A 24,226-nucleotide genomic window follows, 5' to 3' on the forward strand; every position below is an offset into this window, starting at 1 on the left:
AATTGGCTGTTGTAGTTCATCTTGACCTTGGCAAAATCTCTCATGAGGACTTAACAGAGAAGCTGGCAAATGCAGAATGCTGGACCTTGCTATCGTTAGGTGGACCCAGAGCTGGCTGACCAGCAGTATCCAGGGAGGGTGGATCAGTGGCTCCACATCGAGTCACAAGAAAGTGTTGGGTGCTGGACTGCAAAGGCCATGTTCTGCGCCCGGTGTTGTTTATAAGTGACTTGGTGAAAATATGCAAACTTGCAAGTGACACAAAGATGGGACGACAGGAAACATCTGGCAGGAGAGTGTCAAATTCACAAGAAACTTATAAGCTGGAGCAATATGCAGAAAGCAGCAATAATGAATTTGCTGATCCCAACATAGCTGCTTCTTTGCAAGCCAAGCCTATCTTTTACACTCACTTTGATGGGCTCGGGCAGTTTGACAGCCAGTTTGGTGTAGTGGTTGAGGTGCTGGCCTAGAAACCAGGAGATGGTCTACCGCTCTCTCAGCCCAGCCCACCTCGCAGGGCTGTTGGGGGAAAGGGAAGATTATATCATCACCATCATCGTCTATCCCACCTTTTCGTATATAACTCAAGGCAGCAAACTTACCCAACGCTCCTGCCTCCTCTTTTCCCTGCGAGGTGGGCCGGGCCGGGCCGGGCCGGGCCGGGCCGCGAGCGGCGAACAGCGGGACGCGGCGGAAGAAGGCAAGCGAACGCAATTCCGGGCTGCGGCAAGCGGGGCGCGGCGGGCCCCGTTCCTCTCCGTTCGCCGCTGTCCAGCGCACACCCGGAATGTCGCCTCCGCTTCTGGACGCCCCCCGGAGAAAGGCCGTCGGCAGAGGAGGCCGCCCGTTTTCAAACCGCGCTCCTCGTCTTCGCGCAGGCGGAGCGCGCGTTTGAGGACAGGGGATTTCGTCCCTCTCCCGCCGGCCCGCGTCTTCCTGTCCCGTTTCGCGGGGGCCCTCCACAGGGGGCCCGGAGAGCCGAGGGCCGCGCGTGCGAGGCGGGCGGGGCCGTTCGGCGGCCTCCGACCCCCGGACTTCCGCTCTCCCGCAGCGCCCCCGCCGCGGGCCTAGGCCATGGCCACGAGCGGCTGCGACGCCGCGCGGCTGCTGGACGCCGTCGACTTCGCGGCCCGGAAGCACGCGGCGCAGCGGCGCAAGGACCCCGAGGGCACGCCGTACATCAACCACCCCATCGGTAAGGCCGGGCCTGGCCGGGCCGGGCCGGGCGCGCGGGCGGGCCGGGCCGGGCCGGGCGAGGGGAACCGCTCGCCATCCGCGCTGTGTCCCCAGGCGTGGCCCAGATCCTGGCGCAGGAGGCCGGCGTGACGGACCTGGCGGTGCTGCAGGTGAGTCGGGCTGCCCGCAGGCCGGGCGGGGGGCGGCCGAAGCCCCTCGCCCGCGGGCCTAAGCCCCTCGCCCGCCCCCGCCAGGCCGCTCTCCTGCACGATACGGTGGAGGACACGGACGCCACCTTCGCGGAGATCGAGCAGCGCTTTGGGGGGCGGGTGCGCCGCATCGTGGAGCAGGTGACGGACGACAAGGCGCTGCCCCGGGCGGAGCGGAAGCGCCTGCAGGTCGAGCGCGCGGCGGGCATCAGCCCGGCCGCCAAGCTGGTCGCGCTGGCCGACAAGCTCCACAACCTGCGCGACCTGGACCGCTGCGCCCCGGCAGGTGAGGGGCGGGGCGGGGCGGGCCGGGGGGCGGCCCCCGGACCCCCCGCTGAGCTGGGCCTCTCCCGACAGGCTGGTCGGAGCAGCGCGTGCAGGAGTACTTCGAGTGGGCCTCGCGCGTGGCCAGGGGCCTGCGCGGGGCCAGCCCGGCGCTGGAGGAGAAGCTGTGGCTGCTGCTGGCCGGGAGAGGCATCGCCCGCTAGCCCGACGAGAGCGAGGAAGGAGGGGCCGCACGCCGGCGGGGCGGGGCGGGGCGGGGCGGGCGGCGGAAGCGCCCGGCGGCGCGGACCGCCCACTTCCGGCAGGGCCGCGGCGGCGCCATGGCCTCCCGCGGCGCGCCGGACCTGCCCGACTTCGGCCTGCTGAAGCGCCTCGCGCGGGACCAGTTGGTCTACCTCCTGGAGCAGGTGGGGCGCGGGCGCGGGGGGCCGGGGGGCCGGGGGCCGGGGGGCTGGCTGTGACCGCGGCTCTCCGTCCCGCAGCTGCCCGGGAAGAAGGACCTTTTCCTGGAGGCCGACCTGATGAGCCCGCTCGACCGCATCGCCAACGTCTCCATCCTGAAGGTGCGGGGCGGTGGGGGGGTCAGGGGGGGCCCGTCCGTCCGTCCGTCCGTCCGTCTGACCCGCGTCCGTCTCTCCGCGCAGCAGCACGACGTGGACAAGCTCTACAAGCTGGAGAAGAAGCCGGCGCGCAGCTCCAGCGACCAGTGAGTGAGGGGCGGCGGGGCGGGGCGCGGCGGGGGCCGACCCCCACCTCCCCCCTGACTACGGCCTGCCTGTCCCCCCAGGTTGTGCTTCCTGCTCCGTCCGCGTCTCGGGAGCGTCAGGCTGGTGGCGGGTGAGTGTCCGCGGGCGCCTCCTTGCCGGGCGGGGGGTCTCTCGAGCCCCAGCCGTTGCTGCGCGGCTGACTCGGCTGTCCTTGCAGAGCTGGTCAACGCCGACAAGGCAGCGGGTCGTGTGCGCAAGTACAAGATTATCTTCAGCCCCCAGAAGGTGAGGCTGGGGGGGGCGGAGGGTTGCCGGGCGCAGCGGGGTTTCTGGCCTCCAGCTTGCTCCATTTCAGTAAGCCTGGGCCGCCGCGAGCGAAAGCCGTGGGCCGTAAGTGGCCGTTAGCGCCGAGCTTCCTTCTTTAGCGAACCCAAATTCTTCCCAAAGCGTATGGCAAGCCAGAGAGACAGAGCAAGAAGGAAACGCTCAGAAAGTGCTGAGAAATGACCAGCGTGGAGGGTCTGCGATAGGAAGGCAGTAGGTCAGCCCAGGAGGGTGCAGGGCAGCTGTGTTGTGTTGTATGCTTGCTCTTTCTCCTGTAACCTTGGCACCTGAAATTGGGCCATGATCCAAGAAGTCACATGATCAGCGGGTCAGTGCATGGTGTACCACCAGACCCCGTGCCTCTGCGCACAATCCCTCTTTCCCTTCCGGGACAGACACATGGGGGATGGAGTTCAGTTTCTTGTCTGCAAAAATTCTGGTCCATCAAGCACTGTCGGGTGTGTGCCTATGGCCCCACCCCAGTCTGACAAGATAGTACTTCAAATTAGAGCATTGACACTTTGGAAGAAGCTTTAAAAGAGATGGAGAATAACATAAAGGCACTGTACTTTCACACTTGGAAAAAGTTCTCTGCCCCACCTCCAATTGTCATGGCAGAAAGAGACTTTTGAATCTAGGATAGTTTATCCTGCTGTCCCCCCTCCCCCCCCAAATCCTGTTTGTCAGTTCAGTTAGGATTCCTATGGCACTGGTGGAGGGGCTTCTTTATGATTGGCTGTGTGTGAGAGAGTTTCAGGAGGGCTGTTGCAATGCCCAGGAAAGGCATGGTCTCTCCCTCCCTGTGTCTCCTTAAATGCTACACCATCAACGCCCCAAGTTTAGGAAAAACACTAGTAGAGATTCCTGGAACAGTCTTCAGGCTAAGGCCTTGTGCGACAGTGGCCGGAAATGCGTGGGTTTGTTTAATAGCTCAGCAAATATATGTTGCGTTGCTATCCTAAAGTGCTGGGGTAGAGCTTGTTCCCCACAAGACATTTATTTCCCAATTTTACGTTGTGCCTGGTCCCTGCCAAAGACGTCATTATATTTACTTTTTTGCTGATTAAAAAGTCATTGGTGGCATGTATATGCATCATGTTTTTTCTATTTTTTGTTACATAACTGGGATTGGTATTTTAACTTTATAAAGTGTATTATTGCGCATGCTGAAAACTTATTACATTATTTCTTGGTGACTTTGGGGAACAAACTAAATATACACAAAACAGTGTATTTTCAGAGGAAAGCAGAATCTTTTAAAACTGAATGATTGGTGAAAGCTTATAATACATAACTAAAGCAGCAGCAGCAAACATAAATTGCTTTAAAAGCTCAATTGTAGCATAGAATAATAATAATTTTAAAGATCTGGGTAAATTAAAACATATTTGCCAGAAAGCAAAGACATAACTACTGTGTTTCAGAGGGGAGGACAGTCTGAGGCTATGTGGGGGAGGCACCATTGAGAAGGTCCACTCCAGGCACTCGGGGTGCAGATAGGAGTATATAAGAAGAGGGGTCCTTCAGATGCTGTGGTCTGAAGCCATGAAGGGCTTTGTAGATTCATGCCAGCACTGAGTTGGGAACCGAAGCAAACTGGGAGCCACTGAGCATCATGTCAAATGGGTGTAATGTGGTCGCCGTGTTCATTTTGGCCCAGGATTCTTCCAGCCATAAGGTGAGCCAGCTGAAGTGCTCTGACTGTCTCCAAGGGCAGCTCCACACACAGCCCTGAGCCTCAACTGGTAAAAGAGGGTTTGGGCCGCAGGGGGCTCTTGGGCCTCTGATGACAAAAGAAAGATTAAGAAGTGCCCTTAAGGTCCTCTGGGAGAGGAGAGGCGGAACACTGTTGGTCTGGGCAGCTAAAGCGTCTGCTAACGACATCCCTGCCTAGTCTGGACTGAGCTTCGGTTTACTGCCTTTATTCCGCGCACGAGTGCACCTGCAGGCCCTGGTCTAGAATTCCTGGCCTCGTGTGATGGAAGGGGAACGTAGGACTGTACGCCATTGCATGCTCATGGCACTTTCCTCCCATGGGCTCTTGTTCAGCAGCACATTTTGGCATGAATTGTACATCCTGGGATATGTTTCAGTTTCAGAGTATGGTGTTTTCAAGGTTACCTGAAGTTGGCCATTTTCTCCCATAGTTCTACCCGTGCGAACTGCTGTTGGAGGAGGAAGGGATCTATGGTGGTAAGTCTCCGGAACTGGCTCCAGCGCAGCACAGCTGGATGCCTCTTTCAGTTGAAAAGTAAGAACGGGAAGAAGGGGCTTGAAAGTAGGTGGGTGGTGGGGATTCTGCTGATCTCCCCTCCCCTAGACTCAAGCCTCCGGCCATTCACTCAGGTTGCAAAAGGCAACAGGAGGGTAGGGATCCAAACACTATCTCTGACCCTCCAGATGTGACCTGGGATGAGTGGTCCTTCTCACTTCTCCCTGTGGATGATGACATCATCAGCATGGAGCTGCCTGAGTTCTTCCGTGATTATTTTCTGGTTAGTATTATGTTCTGTAAGGCCTGTGTTCTCATTATGATACATGTCTTGCCCAGAGAGCTTGGTTGTCTGCTGCCTTTCCAGTCGTATGGCTGCTGCATCTTGCTCCTGCATTGGGGAGAGGTAACTCCTTGAGAGAGCCAGTTTGGTGCAGTGGTTAAGGCACCAGGCTATAAACTGGCAGACCCTGAGTTCTGGTCCTGCTTAGGCATGAAGCCAGCTGAGGGATCTTGGGCCAGTCTCTCTCTCTAAGCCCCAGGAAGCAGGCAATGGCAAACCACTTCCAAAAAACCTTGCCAAGAAAACTGCAGGGACTAGTCCAGGCAGCCGCCAGGAGTCAATACTGACTTGAAGGCACCAAAAGAAAAAAAAAACAAACCCACCACCTCCTTAAGGATTTGAAGATGATCTTTAAAAAAACCCACAAAGCTTTTATATGTATTAAAAGTATTACATATTACATCACATTACACATTTATGTAAAAGATTAGAAGCACTACATGTTTATATAGAGATTTTTGTAATAAAACTAAGCCATTTCTAATGATAATCATGTGCTAATTAGTAACTTGACAGTACCATCTGTAGATATCAATAATAAGATGGCTGGGCTCCAATTGCAGGTCTTGATTAGTGCTTAACTATGCATTTGATAAGCTGTTAATTTGATTTCTGTTTTGAGTGCTAGTTGAGTGTGCAAATGCTGTTTGCGTTTCTGAAAGTTACATTTGCTTCAGCGACCAAGAGATTTCTGTGTTTCTGAGAGAGTCAGACATCTCTGCCTGATTCCAGATGGTCACATTCTATTGTTTCTGCAGGAGGGGGACCAGCGGTGGATCAGCACCGTGGCCCAGGCTTTGCAGCTGATGAACTCTCTCTTTGGCCCATTCACCAAGACATATGGAATTGGGCGGTGTGCCAAGGTGTGGCCTGGTCAGCCCAGGAGGGTGGACTAGCTTGGAGAGAATGTGCTCCAGAGAAAGAAATGTCCTGTGGAAGGCTCTGTGGAACCTGTTGTTGGCTGGGCCATGTTCAGGCTAAAAGGGGGGGGGGGTGTCCACCAAAACATTTCCCAGAATAAATGCAGCCCTCCTTATACGAAAGGTTTTTTTCCTTCTAAGCTACCAAAAGCCTTCCTGTAAGATTCTGGCACTTGGTTGACATGAGCCTGTCCCTGGGAGGGGATCTTGCAAGGGACTTCTACCTTTTATGTGGTATCCCTAGAGGTCCTGCTGAAGAAAAGATGGGTAAGAGGTGCTTTTCTCCTAGATGGTCCATGAGCTTTGGCGTGAAATAGCAGAAGAGAGTGAGGTTGACAGCATGGGCCGGAAGCCTGAGATCGGCCAGGTCTTTCTCATAGACAGAGGTGGGGCTTTGCTTGGCCTGTGGGAAAGGGAAGAGGGAAGGGGTGTCTTCTTGAGCCCCAAGGCCTGCCTTGATTCCAGGGGGAAGTCCTGCTTTCTTGGGGTGCGGCAGCTTTCCCCAAGTCTGGAGGGGATACTTTGGAACTCAATAAGAGAGACATGTTTCTCTGAAATGCTGCTTTGTCCGACAAACTAGTTCTTGTTCTTGGCCTGACATGTCCTGGAAACTGCCAGCAATTGCCAAGAGGAAGAGGGCTTCCATGTCACGGGTTTCAAAGCGAGCCAGCTTTTGTGCCTCATTTTAAGCAAACTATTAATAAGCTTGAAATTGGTGGATATAAGTGGCAAAATAGTCTGCTTAACCCTGGAAGCTCCCCGTGTCTCCATCGAGCGGCAGCTGCTCTCCAGCTGTTCTTCCATCCTGCCTGTGGATGCTGCTTTTGACCTCTTGGCTGGGGCTCTTCTCTGTTACAAGCGTTGTATCTCTCTCTCTCTAGATGTAGATTATGTCACAGCCCTTTGCTCTCAGGTGGTCTATGAAGGCCTGGTGGATGATACCTTCCGCATAAAATGTGGTGAGTTTCTCCCCAGTCCTGAGCCCCTGGCATTACCATCCAACCTGCCACTTTCTGAGGGCTGTATTGTAAGTGTTGAGAGGTTGCCAGCATCCAGAATAATTACTGGACAACTAGCAAGAGGCCCCCTATAAGCTAGGTGCCATGGGCAAATGACTTGAGGAACCCACTTTCTGCAGGAAGTGTGGATTTTGGTCCAGATGTTACCTCTTCTGACCGAAGCATTAAAGTCCTGCTGAATTCCCAAGACAAGGTAAGCTTTCCTCTGTTCTGAGACATAATGTATTTCAAGAGCTTTTGAGAACACAAGCTTGGTGGTGCTGGTGGTGCTTGGGAGAGTAGCAGGTGATCCTCTTGGTTATAGTGGTCTGGCTTCTGAAAGGCTGCCTGCATCTCTCTACAGGTATTCAGCAAAATCCGCAATGAACACTTTTCCAATGTCTTTGGTCTCCTGAGTCAGAAGGCACGGAACCTACAAGCCCAGTATGATGTAAGTGGGCTAGAATGGGACGATAACGGCAACAAGGGAACTGATTTCTGGCTTGTCCAGTCTGTAGGAAATGTCTCCTCTTCTAGCGACGACGTGGGATGGATATCAAGCAGATGAAGAACTTTGTCTCCCAGGAACTGAAAGGCTTGAAGCAAGAACATCGCCTGCTGAGCCTCCGTAAGTCCTCCCAGTCAGGGTGTTGTGCCACAGGCAGATGAATCTTAGCAACAAAACCTCCCTGGACCCTTTTTGCAAGTATGACCCCTGTCCTGTCACAGCCAGATGTGGCCAGCAAAGTCTTTGCAACCATTCTGCAGGACCCATCTGTAGCCTTGCCCCCAACAGGTGGGCTTCAAGTTGCCTTCAGTTGTTAAGACTCATTGCTGGAGGATTCACCAGTATGTTCCAGAAGGAAACAGAAGCCCCAAGTGAAAAAAATTATTTTTCCCTTCCTGGATTGACCAGCTTCCTTAAATGTGCAGATATTGGGGCCTGTGAGTCCATCATGAAGAAAAAAACCAGACAAGATTTCCAGGAATTGTTGAAGACAGAACATGGTAAAAAAGCATGTACAGAGCGAACTGATTGAATGTGATTGTGGAGTTGGAGATTGGTTGCCGAAAGTGATGAGGGCATCAAATGATGGAAATATGCTCCTGAGGATCAGTGGGAGGCTTAGACCGTGGCTCAGCCACAGGCAGGGAGCAAGAAGAGGATGTGTGTTGTCCCCTTGGTTCTTTAAGGTATTCATGGATAAATGTACGAGGAAGGTTTGTGGCAACATCAGAGGTGTGTTGGTTGTGGACATGAACGTTCATGTACTTTTGTATGCAGTCGGTACTGTGTTGCTGGCTGAAAAATGGGATGATTTGCAGTGATGGTTAAAAGCATGGAAATGAAAATTAATGTATCAGAGACCAAGGTAGTTGTGTATGAAAGAGGAAATAGAATGAATAATTGCAAGATACATAAAGGGTAAACACTAGAGCAAGGAAGTGAATCTGTACTTTGGAGGAATGTTTACAGATGAGGGGAAATCACTGAAGAAATTGTAAGGCATTTAAATATCTATTGAGGTGGTCTGGTCGTACAGAGGAAATGAATTAAAATCAAGCTGCAAAAGAAATATACAAAGGAAGAGGAAAGCAGAAAGGCAGGGTATGAAGTGGGATACGGATGGTTGTAAGGTGAGAAATGCATAGAGAGCTGCATTTAACAGTTTCGTATAGAGGATTTAGTTAAGACTTTTTTTAATGCCTTAATTTCCTTGGCTCACTGTCTGCTCTTCGCAAAATGTTGCTTACCCCAAAAGGTTGGTATCAATGTGTACGTTGAGAAGTCTCCATATGGAAGATAAATGGAGGGGGTATCCCTCCTGCCAGCCTTGGGCACCAGCCTGATTCTGGAAGGTTCTCAGCTTAAGGGTCGTCTTGGGCTGCTTCTGGGAAATGGTTTGCGGGCTTTGGCTGCTTCCTTTCTGGCAGCTGGAGGGACCTTCCTGAGGAGGGCGGGTGCTGGGAGTCAGAGGCCAGACGGGGGCCCTTGGCAAGTACAAAAGGCGAGAATGCTTGGACTCCTGGCCGCTGGTCCTGGAGGTGGGGCTGGGGCTGCCTTGCTCTCATCTCTCCCTGCTTGCCCTGGCAGCCCTTCTGGAAGGGTTTGACGTCCGGGAGAGCATCAGCTTCATCGAAGAGCACATCGACCGGCAGGTGAGAGGGTGGAGGAACATGTGATAAAGGGGAAAGGCTCAGGCCGGGACTTGGGGAAAGGCTGTCCGCTGCCACGCTTTTTCCTGCACTTCTTCCCGGCACAGGTCACCCCGATTGAGAGCCTAAGGATGCTTTGCCTGTTGTCGATCACAGAGAATGGTGGGTTCTTGCTCTGGGGGGAGGGACGCCTGGCAGCATGCAGGCCCTGTGCGTACCTTGACCTCTCTGCCTTCCTTCCACCTGCCTCCCAGGGCTTGCGTCCAAGGACTACCGCTCCTTGAAAACCCAGTACCTACAGGTAAGGTTGGAGGAGCAGCCCTTCCCTGGGAAGCGGAGAGGACCCGAGTCACTTTCCTGGTTGTGCAGGCTGCCCCTGCCCCCCCACGGGTTCCCCTTCGTTTTGGTGTGTTTCTGCACCTGCCCCTTCTCCTGCGGTGATGCTTGTCCCCTGCCTCCTGGCAGAGTTACGGACCGGAGCACCTGCTGACCTTCCACAACCTGAAGCATTTGGGGCTGTTGACAGAGCAAGTGTCCGGCGAAACTCTGACGGCTGTGGAGAACAAAGTCAGCAAGCTGGTGACTGATAGAGCTGCAGGTACGGGCATTGGGGCTCTGTTGTGCCTCAGCTTTTGCTGGGGAGGGACAAATAGATGGGCGTCTTTCGGTCCACAGGAGCTTTTTCCCCTCTCCTTCTCCCCAGAGAAGCTCTCAGATGCCTTCAGTTCACTGGCCAGGAAGAACAATTTCCGAGCCATAAGCAAGAAACTCGGTCTGGTGAGTTTGAGATTCAGTTAAGGGAAGGAGGAAGGGAAGAGGCATCCAGTCCTGACCACCCTGTTCCCTTGCAGATCCCACGCGGGGATGGAGAGTATGACCTGAAAGTGCCCCGGGACATGGCTTACGTATTCAGCGGCGCCTACATCCCCCTCAGTTGCAAGATAATGGAACAGGTGCCTCCAAAGAGCCCTTGTGCTGCTGGGAATGGGGGGCTCCTTTCCTCCCCCACCCAGCAGCTCTGGCTTGACGGCTTCCTCGTGTCTCCAGGTGCTGGAGCGCAAGAGCTGGCTAGGCCTGGAAGAGGTGACAAGGCTGCTCGGGGGCCATGAGTTTGTCACAGGCAAGTGGGCCAGCCGGGGCTGCTGCTCCTTCTCTTTAAGACGTTTGGGTGGGTGGCTCCCAGCTCCTGAACCCCATCAGCATCCCAGTCCCAGGATGAGCAGCAAGGAGCACGCAGCCTGTTCACTTTGGCGGTCGCAGTGGGGATTTTATGATCGGTAAAATATTTGCATCTGTCCCTCAAGAAAGATTCACGGAGGTGACTAAATCTCACTAAAATGTTTAAAAGGTAGAATTAGGAAAGTCAGGAGAGCTGCTAGGTTTGCCCCTGTGATCCTACTGATTTCCATTCTGCCTGGGAGGTGGTGATTTGAAGGCATTGTTATGACTCTGCTGCAACAGGATCTTAGCCGATCTGATCCAGAAAAAGCTAAGCAGGATCAGATCTGACTAGGACGGGGAAGGGAGACCACCAGAAATCCCAACTACCAGACTGAAGTACTGATCAGTCAGACAATCTGTCCCGTGGCACAGATCTGCTCTGCTGCTGCCCAAAACTGTGTAGAGACATGGCAGGGAACTCCCCGGGAGACTTTATTGCTGCATCCCTGTGCAGTGTTCTCTTTTTTTAATGTTCTGGTTTGGTGGTGTGAGCATGCCTCTTCGGAGACACTGGTTCGAGCATGTTCTCCTTGCAGCTGCAGAAGAGCCTCGAGCTTCAGCCTCCCAGCAAGTCGTCCTGGCTGTCTTTTTAGGGGGCTGCACCTTCTCTGAAATTGCTGCTCTCCGCTTCCTTGGCAGAGAAAGAGGTATGAGCTGTTCCTGAACTGGGGCAATCGCTGTTGGGCCTCCAGGGTGTGTCAGTCCGAGCCCCTGTGCATAAACTGGGGAGAGGGGCTTGCAGATCAATGAGGGCCCTGTTTCTAGCAATTCTGAAAATACGCTTGAAGCGAGGTTTTTTGCAACCGGTTTCTCCTCACTATCCAGTTATGCAAATAAGCCAATCGGCAGTAGCTTCCTGATAATTTTGGACTGAGATTGGAGACTCTTGGATTGGTCAAGGGGGTGTGGGTAGCCCTCCCTTCTTCAGTTTTTCTTACAGTCCTGTGGGATAGGTTGGGCTGACAGTGGACTTGAACCTGGGTCTTGGCATCACCCCTGTCACTGCCCCTTTGGCCCTTTCCAGTAGAGTTTGTGGCCTGTTCGAGTCCCTGGAGCAACCAGGGGAGGGGGAGGCAGGGAGGCCTTTTGCTCTCAGCAGGTTCATGCCATCTGTGTTTGCCTCCTCTGCCACACCAGGGCTCCGGTTCATAGTCCTGACCACAGCCATCACCAATAGTGCTCGCCTGCTGGAATCCACCATGGAGATAAGGATGTGACCACGTCCAAGGTGACGGGGTGCTGGAAAAGGCCTTGGCGCTCTGCCCAGGAAGGGAAAGGCTGGGTTCTCACCAGCTGGAGAATCACCATCTTTTACCATCTAGGGAGCAAGAAGAGCACGGGAGGCGTCCCCTTTGGCCTTCCGCTGGGATCTCTGCTTCAAGCTTTGCGTTAGTTGGAAGGTGCCTCTTCAGAAATGGGGCTCTCCTTGGAGAGGAAGTGTCCAGCGAAGCAGAGAAGGGCACAGCAGCGGAAGAAAACGAGAACTGCCTTGAGTCTAAGGAAGAAAGTGCAGAATGACAGGCACTCTTTCCCCCTCACCCAGGAGGAGGAAGAAAAAACTCTCCCTAAATGTAAAGAAACCCTCCCTAGGGCCCAGTTTCCCCATCTTTCCAGCCTCCAGCTACCCTGGAAACTTTTCTCCTGCAGTGCGTGGTTCTGCATATAATGTGCATATACATCCTTGCCAGAAGCCACATTCCAAAAGGGACAGAGCAAAATAACAGATCAAGATTAATTGAAAGAATTGCTACTGATTAAAACTAATTGCCTGTCATGCGAGGAATCCGGTTTGAGTTAATGATCGCTACGTGCACACGCTCCCCCATTCTCCCCCCTCCCTGACTTCCATACCCAGAAACACGCACGTTCCTTCTAGCAGAAGCCAAACCGAAGCCAAGGGGATGGGAAGCGGGGCGGGGGGGGCAATTGGGAAGGACGGAGGGTTGAACAGCCAAGTCTCGAAGGCCATTCTAGTAATTCGCCTGCACGGTTCAAACGGGGAGGGGGAGCCACGCGGGAAAGGCTGGGGCGGGGCGGGGCGCTTCTCTTTCCACGCGCGCGCCTTACAAGGCAGCAGACCCCAGAGCTTGGGCGGCGCTCTCCCTCTCCGCCCGATTCGCTGCCGCTCTGGCCCAGCCGCAGGCCCGGATGGCGGCGCCGCCGAAAGCCGCGGGGGGGGCCGCGTCGCCCGGCCGGCTGGCCGGCGGCTGCGGAAGGCTCCGGGCGCCCGTTCCGGCGGGAGCCCCGCCCAGTCCGGGGAGCGAGCGGGGCCCGCGGGCGCCCTCCGCCGCCCCGCCCCAGACGGCCCCGCCCCGCGCCCGGATTGGCCGCGGCGGAGCGCCCGCGGGGCGGGCCCTCGGGCGGAGCCAATCGCGGCGCGGCGGGCGTTTGAATCGCCGAGCAGAAACGGTCCCGGCGGAGCCGCAGCGGGGCGCGGAGCCGCCTGGCCGGCCGCGATGAGACGCAGGTGAGGGCGCGGGCCGGGCCGGGCCGGGGGCGCGGGGCGCGGGGCGCGGGGCGCGGGCGGGGCCGGGCGCCCGGGCTGACGGCCTCCCTCCCCGCCCACCCCCCGCAGCGAGGTCCTGGCCGGCGAGTCGGTGGCCTGCCTGACCCAGGCGCTGAGCCACCTGCGCGGCATCTGGGAGGAGATCGGCATCCCGGAGGAGCAGCGGCTGCAGCGCACCGAGGTGGTCAAGAGGCACGTCAAGGTGAGCGGGGCCGGGGGGCCGGGTCGGGGGGCCGGGCGCCGGGGGGCCGGGCCGGGGGGCCGGGCCGGGGCTCACGCGCGCCTCTTCTCCCCCGGCGCCGCGCAGGAGCTGCTGGACCGGATGATCGCGGAGGAGGAGAGCCTGCGCGAGCGGCTGCTGAAGAGCATCGCGCTGTGCCGGAGGGAGCTGGCCGCGCTGTGCCAGGAGCTGCAGCTGGCGCCCTTCCAGGTGAGTCGGGTTGCGGCCGCCGCCGCCCGCGCGCGCGCCGCCCCGAGCTCCCGCCTGCGCTCTCCTTGCAGGAGGAGGAGGAGGCCACCATCCTGCAGCTGGAGAAGGACCTGCGCACCCGCGTGGAGGTGATGCTGAAGCAGAAGCGCGAGCGGCGGCAGGAGCTGCGGGCGCTGCAGGAGCGGGACCGGGAGCTGGCCGGCCTGCTCGGACGGGCGCCCTACAGCGGTGGCAGCGAGCCCGTGCCCACCCTGGCGGAGCTGGACCACTTCCGGCGCCACCTGGCAGCGCTGGCAGCTGAGAAGGTCTGGTGGGCCCCTGGCTGGCAAGGGGTGGGAGGGCAGGGTGGGGGGCGGGCTCGGCGGCCGATCCTCTCCTTTCCCGGCAGGAGCACCGGCAGGCGGAGTTCCTGCATGTGAAGCGGCAGGTCGTTCTCTGCATGGAGGAGCTGGAGCAGGTCCCCGACAGCACTTTTGCGCGAGAGGCGGTGTGCGAGGAGGCGGGCGCCTTCTGCCTCTCCCTGGATAACTTGGCTGCGCTGAAGGATCTGCTGCAGCAGGTACGGCAATGGCTGCTGGGCCCCCGCCTTCCTCACCTCCTCCCTTGTCTTTCTAAGGCTGTTGCTTTGCTGTCTCCTAGCTGGAGGGCCGGAGGGCTCAGAAGGAGGCCCTGTGCGAAGAGCTGCGCTCCCGCATCCTGACACTCTGGGACTGGTTGCAGGTGCCTCCGGAGGAGAGAGAGGCCTTTGCTCCGTACATGGAAGGCTCCAGAGCCGGCATTATGAACGCTGTAAGACGGCTGGGCTCTTCTCCCTGAGCTGGCTCCCTGGGTCACATCCAACTCCTTGTTGGGCGTGAGGGCCCTGTCCGTTCCTGGGGGCACAGAGCAGCCACTGCTCCTCTAAGTTCCCACTGAAAGGCTGCCACATTGCTAGCAGAAGCTTGGCATCCAATAAGTGCCATCCTTGTGTTTTGCTGCCTTGACTCTCACTGGCTTCTTCCTTTAGCTGCACCTGGAAGTCGATCGCTTGGAGGAACTGAAGCTCCAGAACCTCCAGGAAGTGGTAGAGGCCATTCGGGCTCAGCTGGCCACCTTCTGGGACAAGTGCTTCTTTGGGGAGGAGCAGAGGCGCTCCTTTAGCCCCTACTACCAAGGTGGGTTGGGGGCCTGTGAGTTGTGGGGTGAGCGAGGTTCTCTTCAGCGGCCCTTTCTGTTTTCCATCTTGCTTTCTTCCTTCGTAGATGACGTCACCGAAGAGTTATTGCAGCAACACGACAAGGAGCTCGTGGAGCTGAAGCGTTATTATGAGACACATCAAGAGCTCTTTGAAGCTATCCACAAGTGGAAGAAGAACTGGTGTCTCTTTCAGGAGCTTGAGGTAGTTGTGAGCCGGACTGGGCTGGGCCGCCTCTCTGGGCTGAGCAGGAGATGTTGACTGTCTTCTCCTCTGTAGAAAAAGGCTACGGACCCAAGTCGCTTCACCAACCGAGGAGGCAACCTTCTGAAAGAAGAGAAGCTGCGCGCCAAGCTCCAGAAGACCCTTCCCAAGGCAAGTGGCCCCAGCCCCCCTGCCCTTTGGGCCTCTGGCAGCCTGACCTGAACGTGCCCCCTTTTTTGCAGCTGGAGGAGGAGCTGAGGGTCCGCGTTGAACTGTGGGAGCAAGAACATGCTCGGGACTTCCTAGTGAACGGGCAGCGCTTCATGGAGCACGTGGCCGAGCAGTGGCGCCTCCATCATCTGGAGAAGGAGAAGGAAAGGCAGGAGCGGGTGAGTTGGAGGCCTTGGGATTCAAGTCATCCCACACAGTTTGCCGATTTTGCCCAGGCCGTCTTATTGGTAAGACAGCTGTCAGTTTATTTGGTCCAGTGACTGTAGCAAACCCGTTGACTGGTGGGAATCTTTAGGACTCTGTGCTGGAAGCAGAAGGGGAACCAGCAGGACTGATTTTCCCTGCAAAGGCAGTTCTGGGCTCCCTCCAGAGATGCTGGGCTTTTGTTGTTCTTTAATAGTAATCTTATTAAAGATTACAACAATGAAAACTATTACAAACTAAAAAAAAGGAAAAGAAAAAGTAGGAAGTGAGGGAAAAAAAGAATATAGGAAAGAAAAAGAAAAGAAATACATAAAGAAGTGACTTCCCCTTTCATCACAACAAATATAAACAATTTTAGTAACTTATCACCTTCTCTTAAAATACAACAAATGATCTCTTCTTCCTATATCCTATCTGTTATATCATAAAGAAATCTATAAAGCCTCATCATTTCAGTCCTAATATCAGCAGAAGTCCATTAAGGGTTACCAGAGATAAAACATATCTATTTTAACCTTGATCAAATAAACCAACTTTATATTCCTTCCTTTTACTTCTAACAACCTTGATCTTTAGTCCCTTCAAATAATGTCCTAGAACTTGATTTCTTTTCATTTTTTTCTTTGTCCCTTCTCACAAAATTCTTCAAAGCTTTAGCAAGCCTCTTTTGTAAATCCAATGTAGGAAAATTATCCAGGTCACTCTCTTGGTTTATTTGTATATCCCCTTTAGTTATTAAGACATCAGATGGTTTCTTTTGTATGCCCAGTATAACACCTTTTTCCACGTCATTCCTGTAGCCTGTAATTTTTAAATCTCCTTTCAGATCAGCCTCAATCTTGTCAGCTAAAACTTGTTCCTCTTCTGTAAAATCTTTTAAGCACAGCCTATCTATAGAGGCTTTTTTTTTTTTTATCCGCACTCAATCATGGCTGATTCTGCGGCGACTGCCTGGACGAGTCCCTGCAGTTTTCAGGGCAAGGTGTTTCGGAAGTGGTTTGCCAGAGCCTCCTTCCTAGAACAGAGCCCAGCTGGCGAGCGCAGGAGGCGGAGCTTCCGTTGCTTCGTGCCTTTTTCGGGCATACGTGGCTTCCACGTTACCGGCAACTGATCCCGTCTCCCGTGCAAGGTGCCACCAGCATTTTTCCTCCCACCAGGGTGAGAGTACCCATTTATCTACCCGCGGTTGCTTTTGAGCTGCTGGGTTGGCAGAAGCTGGGGATGAGACAGGAGCTCACTCTGCTGCATGGGGCTGGGCTCGAACCGCTGAAGTGTCGACCGTTTCTGGCTGGCAACTTTCAGCGTCGTTAAGCCGCTGCGCCACCGCATCCCTTTTTATCTATAGAGGCAGACACTCTTAAAAATAGCGTCTGGGTCTGTTATTCAAAAATATCCTTCAATGTTAAAATATTTTGCTTCATTCTGTAATTGTAAGTAGAGTTTGAGTGTCTTTCCCTTTTAATTATCTTTAGTTCCTTCTAGTGTCCAATTTTTAAGGTCTTATATTTTTTTTTTAAAGAATTCAAAACAGAAACATTTTCCCATGGTAAGGATTCTTTATAATTAATTCCAAAACCTTATTTCAAATTTATTTGGACTCTTAGTCCATTTGAAATTTTCTAAAATCAAAGTTTTAATCACCCTTTTGCTGCTTATTCCAAGGGGAAAAAATGAAGTTCTTAAACTTGTAGTTAAAACTTCTTTCGCTAAGGATTGAAGGAAATTCACCCAGTGCTGTGAAACTTGTTGATCCAAAGGTTCTTAACAGCTGAAAAGCAGTTAGCAAGCAATTTCCAAAAGTGATTAGGAAGGGAAGTATGCAAACCCAGTGTCCTTTTGAAGGTGCCGACTGTGGGTTGAGCAAGATGGCTATTCCCTTGTCTCCCAGAGCTCTAAACCCGCCAGAGACTGCTCTCTTGTGGTCTCCTCGCGAGGAGCAGCTGTCTGAAGCACTTGTGGGCGATCTCAAGTCCTCCTTGTCCAGAGAGGAATCACGAAGAGCCGGTCCCTTCACCAGCCCTTCCTTCCGCCACGGTCATCAGCTCCATTTTTCGCAGAGCCGTCTTCAGTTCACCATTACTTCCCCGGAACGCAGGGATACTGGGCTTTGGGGTGTGCAAAGCAGGGCTCTCCCGCTGGATTACCAAAGCCTCCCTTCCCCAATTCTAAACAGAACCGGCTCCATGGCGAGCCAGACTGCTGTGCGGCTGTTAGCGTTTGGCAGTACAGAAGGTGAATCAGGACTCCTCACAGCCCCTTCTGCGGGGTCTTCCTCTGTAGGATTTCCCCCACCTTCTCCCCAGTTGCCCTCTGATGCTGTGTGTTGGCCAAGCAGTTGGTCCGTCTCGCTTTTTTAAAAAAGATTATGGATTGCTTGAGATCAGTCAGATCATCTCGTGTCTGAAGAGGCTGCCGGCTACTGCTTTGCCCCATCGGTTCCCTTCTGTCTTTCAGCAACTCAAGAAGTCCCGCCAGACTGAGGAGGAGATGCTCTATGGGAGCACCCCCAACAAGAGGCGGGCCTTGGGCGTCACCACACCTGGCAAAGCCCGAAAGGTAAACGGAGTCGCCAAGAAGTCCCACACAGCCCCATCGCAGAAGTCGGGGAACGCATTTTTATCCCACGTAATAAACGCAGGGCAGCTTTTTCCTTCCTTCCCTCTTTTCCCTCATGGACTTTCCTCTCCTTCCCAACAGCTTTCCTTCCCTATTTTTCCTGTCTTATCCCCTCCCTAATTTTCTAAGCTTATCCAAGCAGCAGCTTTTTCCTTTTGCTTCCACAGCTGTTTTCCAAGCTAGAGAGCTTTGCCCTGAAAATGCTTGGCCTTTTTTGCATGCCTGAAGACACCCTGAGTCCAGGAGTAAGAGTTATTCTGGACAAGGGGGAAAAATTGTGGGGTTGGCTTTGTTACTTGCTAAATATCCCAGTGTTTCCATTACTCTGCATGCTGACACTTTAGAATTTGCAGGGCGGATACCAAAGAAGGAGAACGCTAAAGTAATAAATCTTGAAAAAAGTGTATTAAGAAATTGCCCCTAAATACTTATGGCGTCAGGAGGATATGACCCCAAACAGTGGCACTCAGGTGTTCCCTTCGAGGTGCATTCCCCGTTGCGAGCCTGCTCACTCTCTCGTCATCTCTTCCTCTCCAATGAGCATAAATACAAACATTTATTTCCCCTTGCTGGTTATCCCAGAACCAAGGTGAGGATTCCAAAGGGCAGGAGAATGGGGGAAAAGGGCTGTAAGATTTGCCCCCTTTTCCCAGCTTCCTCCTGAGTCGAGCTCCAGAATGTAAACCCTCCCCAGTTTACGTTCTGGAGCTTGACTCAGGAGGAAGCTGGGAAAAGGGGGCAAATGTTACAGCCCTTTTGGAATCTTCACCTCGGTTCTGGGATAACCAGCAAGGGGAAATGTTTGTATTTATGCTCATTGGAGAGGAAGAGATGACGAGAGAGTGAGCAGGCTTGCAATGGGGAATGCACCTCGAAAGGAACACCTGAGTGCCGCTGTTGCTTAGGAGGCAAAAAAAAGGCTTTAGGGTGAAACTAATCAGGGTCTTTCCAATTCCAGACAGCTAGGCAAGCCTGACAGAGCTGAGCTTGTTAACCTATGGTTAGCACCTTTTAGGGAAGCCCTATGCTGGGAAGGAAAGCAGTTTAGGAAGAGATAGCTAGTTTAAGCAGTCTCTCCCCTCTGCAAGAGGGGAATTCTGTGAAGGGGGAAATGGAAAAAAATACCAGTCAGGTACAGGACACCCAGTTAGAAGCTTTTTTCTAAAAATATATTTTAGAAAAACCGGGAAGGCTGGTGGGCTTCTCCCAGACGTAAGTGCATCCCAAGAGCATCCAGTCCACCCCAGTTCTCTGCACAGGCACACCTTTCAAGGTACAATCGAGTGAGTCAGCATACATGAGACACCTGAAGTCCTCAAGAACCGATCAGTAGTCCTTTTTTCCTGGAAAGGAAATGACTCTCTGGTTTTCTGCTTTGCGTCAGGGATGGCTCTCTCCCCTAACACATGGACTTCTCTTGCAGCTCAACATCACCACCACGACCCCCAACAGCACAATCCGCTCGGCGCTGAGAGGTTCGGTGTTAAATTCCCCTGGATGCCTTTCTGGAGGGAAGGTAAATAGCTGGCCCATTGGATCCAGAAGGAGGCATGTTCAAATCCCATTCCCCAAGTCTGTCAAAAAGCCAAGAGGCAGGAAAAACTGGAGGAAACTCAGTAGTGGGAATTGAGCAAGTGCAAAAGTGGCAGAGTGTAACCCAGGAGTAGAAAAATTAGAAAATGAGGGGAGAAAGGTAACAGAAGAACAGGGGTAAGAAGAACCAACTTGTTTTTTGGAGAGATTGCATTCTGGTTCCTATCAGGAAACTTCTACACACGCTTAAGAGTTTCAAGTGAGAGTTCCTCGCAGAAATCAGTAGAAACATGAGATTGATGAGTTTCCTACTGCAGTACGAAACTTACATCCCTTTAACGTAATTCTTAGGTGAGGTGGCTGAAAGCCTTTCCTCTCCTTAGTGTAGGCCTGAAAAAGTTCCAGCTGCAGCACCTGTGGCCTGGCTGACATAGAACTGGACGAGCCGAATGGCTTACAAGGGCTGCAGCCAAAGCAGAGGCCTCAGCTTTGCTTGCGTAATCAGCTGGCCCAACACAGCTGCAGTGTCCAGTGCTGCGCAGGCCTCGGCTGCAGCTGATGCTTGGTGAGAGTCTGGCCAAAATTATGCCTCTTGGGGTTTGGGGAGGGGCTAGCCTCCTTATGGGGCCTGCTGCCCAAATCCCACCTGTGGGTAGTTTGGCCGTGGCACAGGCCTTGTGCAGCTCAAGTGTTCAGAAAGGAAACCAAACTGTGGGAGGCAAAAGCGATAGCTGGAGTTCTGCCTTTCCCCCTCAGCCGTGCCCAGGCGAGAATGCCAGAGCTCCTGGAGCCAAAATGGCACCCCACCTGCACTGAGGAAGATGCTTGCAGAGGTTCAGAAATGCCGTTGGGCCAATAGTTTGAGGAGGAGGGTAAAATGGTGGCCATCAACTCAGCAGAAGAGTAGAAAAGCTCCACTGTTGTCACACATGGCCCTTCCTGTGCCCCCTCTGGCTGTCCTTGCCCAACACTGTAACCACCTGCACAGCTCCTCTCTTTGCGTCCACAGCCTGTCCGGACCCTCAGCCGTGTGGTTGCCAAGCCCCCCTCCCAAGGCCAGATGGAGCACAACAAGGAGAACGTGTCTCAGCTCAACCGAACAGCTCTGAGCGGTGGGTGTACTCCAACAGCCCCTGCCCAGCGTAATGGCAGTATTTACTCTGTTGCCAGCACCTATTCAGAGTTTGCGGTAATTCCCTTCTCCCTCTTCTCTCCCTCTGCCCCCTCCGCCCCCACTGGCCTCTGAAGCCTGGAAGGAGCCCACAAGAGTCACCTGAGTGGTGCTCAGCTGCACGCCGTCAGGGCCTCTGGCCAGCCCAAACAGGCTCGCCGGCAGCCACACCCAAAGGGAGGCTGAGGGGCTTGGCCACCCTTGCTGGGGCTCCTTTTGCTGCTGCTTTGTTTGCCTGCCTGTAAATTGCACAGCCCCGTGGCCAGAAGCAAGCTTGGGAAGGGTAGACAGGCAGCCTGTGGTTCTTCCTCGCTGTACCCCTAAAGAAAATTGCCCAGGTTTCTTCCTGCAACTGCTCCTCTCCCACAAGCCCAAACGCGATGTCTGAAGGCACTCTTCGATGTTGCCAGAATACCGCTCCCCATCGCCCCCCTCCAAGGATCCCCGCTACAGCTCCATCTGATTCCACACCCTTCATACCAACTGTTCTTCCTCTCTCCCCAGCACGGACTTTCAAAGGCTTCCAAATCTGAGCACCGGTCCCACGTCCTCAACTCCACAGCTTCCAATCCTGACAGCTGAAGGGAGGCCTGTTGCCAGCCACAGCATCCTCCCACAGATCATCCCAGTCTTGCACAAACTGGACCTTTTGGAGGCCCGGTTTGTGCTGCCACTTTTAACTGTTTTTAATGCATTGATTTCACGCAAGTTTTACGTTAAAGGGAATAAAAGCATAGATGCAGCAGCTGTTCTGCGCACAGGCCTGCTGCCTGATTCGAGGGGGGCGGGAGGGAGAGGGAAGAGGCGGAGGCTTGCCTCAGTGGACAATCCACCTGGATCCTGCTGTTAAGCAGATGGCATCCCGGGCAGAGGAAGGGAAGAAAATACGGGGAGTCCTCTACAATTGTGAGGGGCTGTGGGCAAGTGCCCTCTTCAGCCACTGGCCCGTTTCCTGGCTGGGGTAAAAGAGGAAAGTGGCCAGGGGCTTCTACCATCCGTTCCAATGATCATGGCTAGATTTGCACGTTTTTCACTACAGTGGCCTCTTATTTATTTGCGTGGCTGTTTGCTTATTCGAGGGTGTAGAAGAGCAGCAGAAAATGAGTTGTACTGTTCTGATGAGGACCTGGGGCTGGCCCAGGCAGCTCTCCCCCACCTTTTCCTGGTTAGTTGGGGTGAGGGTTTGGCCCCTGCTGCGGTGCTCCTGCTGATTGCAGACCTGTAAGAGTAACCACAGCAAGAACTGCTTCAATTAAATTACTGTTTCCTTAATGTCTGACTTTGCTCTCCATAAAATATACTTTCGTTTTGCATTTAACGTTGTGCTTCTGATATGTAAACATGGCTGCACTGCCTTAAGAAACATTTGCCCTCCTCGCTGCAAAGCAAATCTGAGGTAGAAAGGCGGGCCAAGCGCTGCTGCCAAAACCCCTGGATTCTCTGGAAGGGCTTCCCGGTGCCCACGAGTCAAGGCGAAGCTCTCGGAAGCTCCTCGGTCTTCAGAGAAATGCACGGGAGGACGCAGAGGTCTGGGAGCGCTGCAGGGCTTTTGCCGGGCTCGCCCTCGGGAGCCCCAGCTTGGGCGTACGTGGTCCATGGCCCACAGACGACATCTTGCACGCTGAGATTCCTATCCACAAAGTAGCACACTCTTCTTGGCTGATCAGAGGTAGCTGTATCCTGATGCCCCAACTGGCCGTATTTGCCTGGGAATAAAGAGAACTACTGGCACCATGAGCCCCTTTGGCCACAGACCCCTAGCCCCACAAGCTCCTCACTTACCCCAGCCCCAGGTGTAGAGATGGCCGGTGCCTGGAAGAAGAGAAAGGTGAGGCAGAGAGGCAGCGCCTGCTAGCAAAGGTCACGCAAGTTCTAGAGCCAGGGCTGTAATGGGGGGGGCGCATGCATGCAAAGTAGCATGCGTGCGCTACTTTGGTCTTGCGGGACTGAAGAAAAGCCATATGCTCTTGATGTGAGTCCCAGGTCTGTCGGCTGCTGCGTCAGACATCTGACGGAGCACCTTCCTTGCTTGCGGGGAGAGCCTTTGCACGATTAGTGCAAAAGAAGTTCCAGCCGCCTTTAAAGCTCGCCGCTTCCCTGCCAGGCCCAGAAAGGGAACACGGTTCAGGGTTGGACTCCCCCGCCCGCTCGCAGAGCTTCCTTACGTGTCACGGCGGCGGTGTGTCGCGACCCGCAGCTGACCCTGCGCACTTCGGCTTCCTGGGGCAAGTCCAGCAAGGCAGGAAAGGCTTGCACGGAAATGAAGGCTGCCGGGCCCCCTCCGGGCCCCGAGTTCAGCCCGGCGCCGCCTGGAGAGGCTCCTGCTGCCGCGGAAGGGGCAGGCCCGGGGCCGCGGGCTGTCTCACCGGCTTCCTCCGGGGCCCCCTCCGGGACTGTTGCTCCGCTCTCGGCCGCGGTCTTGGACGGCAGCCCCAGCTGTCCGGACTCGTTCCAGCCCCACAGATACAAGTCGCCCGCCTCTGGCGGAGGAAGGCGTGAGTTCGCCCCGGCGCGGCCCGCGAGGCGGCCCCCTCCCCGCGAGCGCCCCGCCCCGCCCCGGCCCCCGCCCTCCTCACCGCTGACGGCCGCCGAGTGCCAGCCGCCCGCCGCCGCGTCCGCCAGGGGCAAGCCCTGCAAGGCCTCCACCGCCCGCGGCTCCCGCCTGCTCTCCAGGTCGCCGTGGCCCAGCTGCCCGTGCCTGCGGGGAGAGCGAGAGGGGCAGCGGGAGCGGGAGCGGCGCTCGGGCCGCGCCCCTCGGCCCGCCCCGCGCCCGCCGAGACTCACCTGCCGCCGCCCCAGGAGAAGAGCGCCCCGCCGGCGGCCAGCAGCAGCGCGTGCTCCAGGCCCAGGAGCAGCCGGCGCGCCGGGAGGGCGGCGGGCAGCGGCGTGAAGAAGGGCGGGCGGGGGGCCACGTAGCCGCCGGGCACCAGGGGCAGCTCTGCGGGAGAGGCGCGTCAGCGGGCGAGCGGGCGGCCGGGCGCGGGGCACCACCCGCTCCCGCTCCCGCTCCCGCTCCCACCTGCGGCCGCCGCCTCCTCCGGCCGGAGCGCCCTTCGCCAGGCCGGCCGCCCCTCCAGCAGCGCGCCCGGGCCCGCGGCGGGCCAGGCCTCCAGCGCGGCCTCCCGCAGCAGCAGCACGTGCGTCTCCGAGGGCAGCGCGTCCAGGCAGTCCCGCGGCAGCGCGCCCGCCACCGCGCCCTGCAGCCGCACCCGCGCCGGCCCCGCGCCCGCCACGATCGCCGCGAAGCTCCAGCTCGGCCGCACCCGGCGCACCGCCCCGGACCCGGGCCCCTCCGGGCAGAGCGGCTGCGGCTCGGGACCGCCCTCCGCGCCGCCCCCCAGGCGGAACCCGAAGCAGAACCAGCCGCCGCCGCCGCCGCCCGGGCCGAGCGCCGGCTCCATTCTTCCGGCCAGCCCGGACCGTCGCCGGGCGCGCGCAGCAGGGCGGCACCGCCTCTTCCTGCTCGCGCGCGGGCCCGTAGGAGGGGCGGGGCGGGCCGTGCCGTGCCGCGAGCTGGGCGCGCTGCTCGGCGGGGAGGGGCTGCGGCGCCGAGCCGAGCCGAGCCGAGCCGCGCTGCGAGCGTGGGGAGCAGGCGGGGGAAA

At 55.8% G+C, this 24,226-nt stretch overlaps 3 protein-coding genes across 11 annotated transcripts; 2 read left to right on the plus strand and 1 right to left on the minus strand.

Annotated features, from left to right (window-relative positions):
- The first annotated feature begins 947 nt into the window (after positions 1–947).
- Positions 948–12,353, plus strand: LOC103059022 (VPS33B late endosome and lysosome associated). 8 transcript variants are annotated; one of them, XM_088139318.1, is made up of 25 exons: positions 978–1,198; positions 1,294–1,349; positions 1,434–1,529; positions 2,156–2,236; positions 2,318–2,379; positions 2,461–2,510; positions 2,598–2,665; positions 4,852–4,897; positions 5,105–5,199; positions 6,018–6,122; positions 6,469–6,565; positions 7,061–7,138; positions 7,318–7,391; positions 7,542–7,628; positions 7,715–7,805; positions 8,111–8,185; positions 9,273–9,337; positions 9,442–9,496; positions 9,589–9,635; positions 9,800–9,932; positions 10,038–10,111; positions 10,186–10,287; positions 10,382–10,454; positions 11,092–11,202; positions 11,693–12,353. In XM_088139318.1, exons 1-25 carry the CDS (start codon positions 1,078–1,080, stop codon positions 11,770–11,772), a joined length of 2,022 nt encoding a protein of 673 aa, XP_087995444.1. In that variant the 5' UTR covers positions 978–1,077; the 3' UTR covers positions 11,773–12,353. The 8 variants fall into 8 exon arrangements, with proteins under 8 accessions (XP_087995443.1, XP_087995444.1, XP_087995438.1 ...); XM_088139311.1 differs by lacking the exons at positions 978–1,198; positions 1,294–1,349; positions 1,434–1,529 and adding an exon at positions 1,902–2,080 and having other exon boundaries at positions 5,051–5,199; positions 11,693–11,783; positions 11,878–12,353; XM_088139312.1 differs by lacking the exons at positions 978–1,198; positions 1,294–1,349; positions 1,434–1,529 and adding an exon at positions 1,900–2,080 and having other exon boundaries at positions 2,321–2,379; positions 5,051–5,199.
- A 518-nt stretch (positions 12,354–12,871) lies between these two features.
- On the plus strand, positions 12,872–21,942 carry PRC1 (protein regulator of cytokinesis 1). Of its 2 annotated transcripts, none has more exons than XM_088139302.1 (14): positions 12,872–13,022; positions 13,131–13,263; positions 13,369–13,491; positions 13,563–13,796; positions 13,880–14,050; positions 14,131–14,280; positions 14,498–14,645; positions 14,733–14,869; positions 14,945–15,040; positions 15,112–15,258; positions 17,759–17,860; positions 19,344–19,436; positions 20,463–20,642; positions 21,129–21,942. In XM_088139302.1, the coding sequence occupies exons 1-14, from the start codon at positions 13,012–13,014 to the stop codon at positions 21,204–21,206; spliced, it is 1,803 nt and encodes a 600-aa protein (XP_087995428.1). In that variant the 5' UTR covers positions 12,872–13,011; the 3' UTR covers positions 21,207–21,942. The 2 variants fall into 2 exon arrangements, with proteins under 2 accessions (XP_087995428.1, XP_087995429.1); XM_088139303.1 differs by having other exon boundaries at positions 20,463–20,565.
- On the minus strand, positions 21,872–24,093 carry RCCD1 (RCC1 domain containing 1). The gene is made up of 6 exons (XM_088139320.1): positions 23,644–24,093; positions 23,409–23,562; positions 23,201–23,322; positions 22,790–23,104; positions 22,407–22,436; positions 21,872–22,330 (listed from the first exon to the last, which is right to left on the minus strand). Exons 1-6 carry the CDS (start codon positions 24,023–24,025, stop codon positions 22,092–22,094), a joined length of 1,242 nt encoding a protein of 413 aa, XP_087995446.1. The 5' UTR covers positions 24,026–24,093; the 3' UTR covers positions 21,872–22,091.
- Positions 24,094–24,226: the final 133 nt, after the last annotated feature.

This window comes from Python bivittatus, unplaced genomic scaffold, assembly GCF_059951505.1.
Source record: "Python bivittatus isolate LINGU-HERP-01145 unplaced genomic scaffold, Pbiv_v1 ctg000210_np1212, whole genome shotgun sequence".
NCBI classification, from domain to species: domain Eukaryota; kingdom Metazoa; phylum Chordata; class Lepidosauria; order Squamata; family Pythonidae; genus Python; species Python bivittatus.

Excerpts from the sequence above, each read along its gene's own strand:
- LOC103059022 (XM_088139318.1), top strand. The coding sequence starts at position 1,078 with ATGGCCACGAGCGGCTGCGACGCCGCGCGGCTGCTGGACGCCGTCGAC. Across the intron at positions 2,237-2,317 it reads CCAACGTCTCCATCCTGAAG|CAGCACGACGTGGACAAGCT; the intron begins GTGCGGGGCGGT and ends CTCTCCGCGCAG. Across the intron at positions 6,566-7,060 it reads GGTCTTTCTCATAGACAGAG|ATGTAGATTATGTCACAGCC; the intron begins GTGGGGCTTTGC and ends CTCTCTCTCTAG.
- PRC1 (XM_088139302.1), top strand. Across the intron at positions 13,797-13,879 it reads CAGCGCTGGCAGCTGAGAAG|GAGCACCGGCAGGCGGAGTT; the intron begins GTCTGGTGGGCC and ends CTTTCCCGGCAG. Across the intron at positions 17,861-19,343 it reads CACCTGGCAAAGCCCGAAAG|CTCAACATCACCACCACGAC; the intron begins GTAAACGGAGTC and ends CTTCTCTTGCAG.
- RCCD1 (XM_088139320.1), bottom strand. The coding sequence starts at position 24,025 with ATGGAGCCGGCGCTCGGCCCGGGCGGCGGCGGCGGCGGCTGGTTCTGC. Across the intron at positions 23,323-23,408 it reads TTCTCCTGGGGCGGCGGCAG|GCACGGGCAGCTGGGCCACG; the intron begins GTGAGTCTCGGC and ends CTCTCCCCGCAG. Across the intron at positions 22,331-22,406 it reads TCTCTACACCTGGGGCTGGG|GCAAATACGGCCAGTTGGGG; the intron begins GTAAGTGAGGAG and ends CTTTATTCCCAG.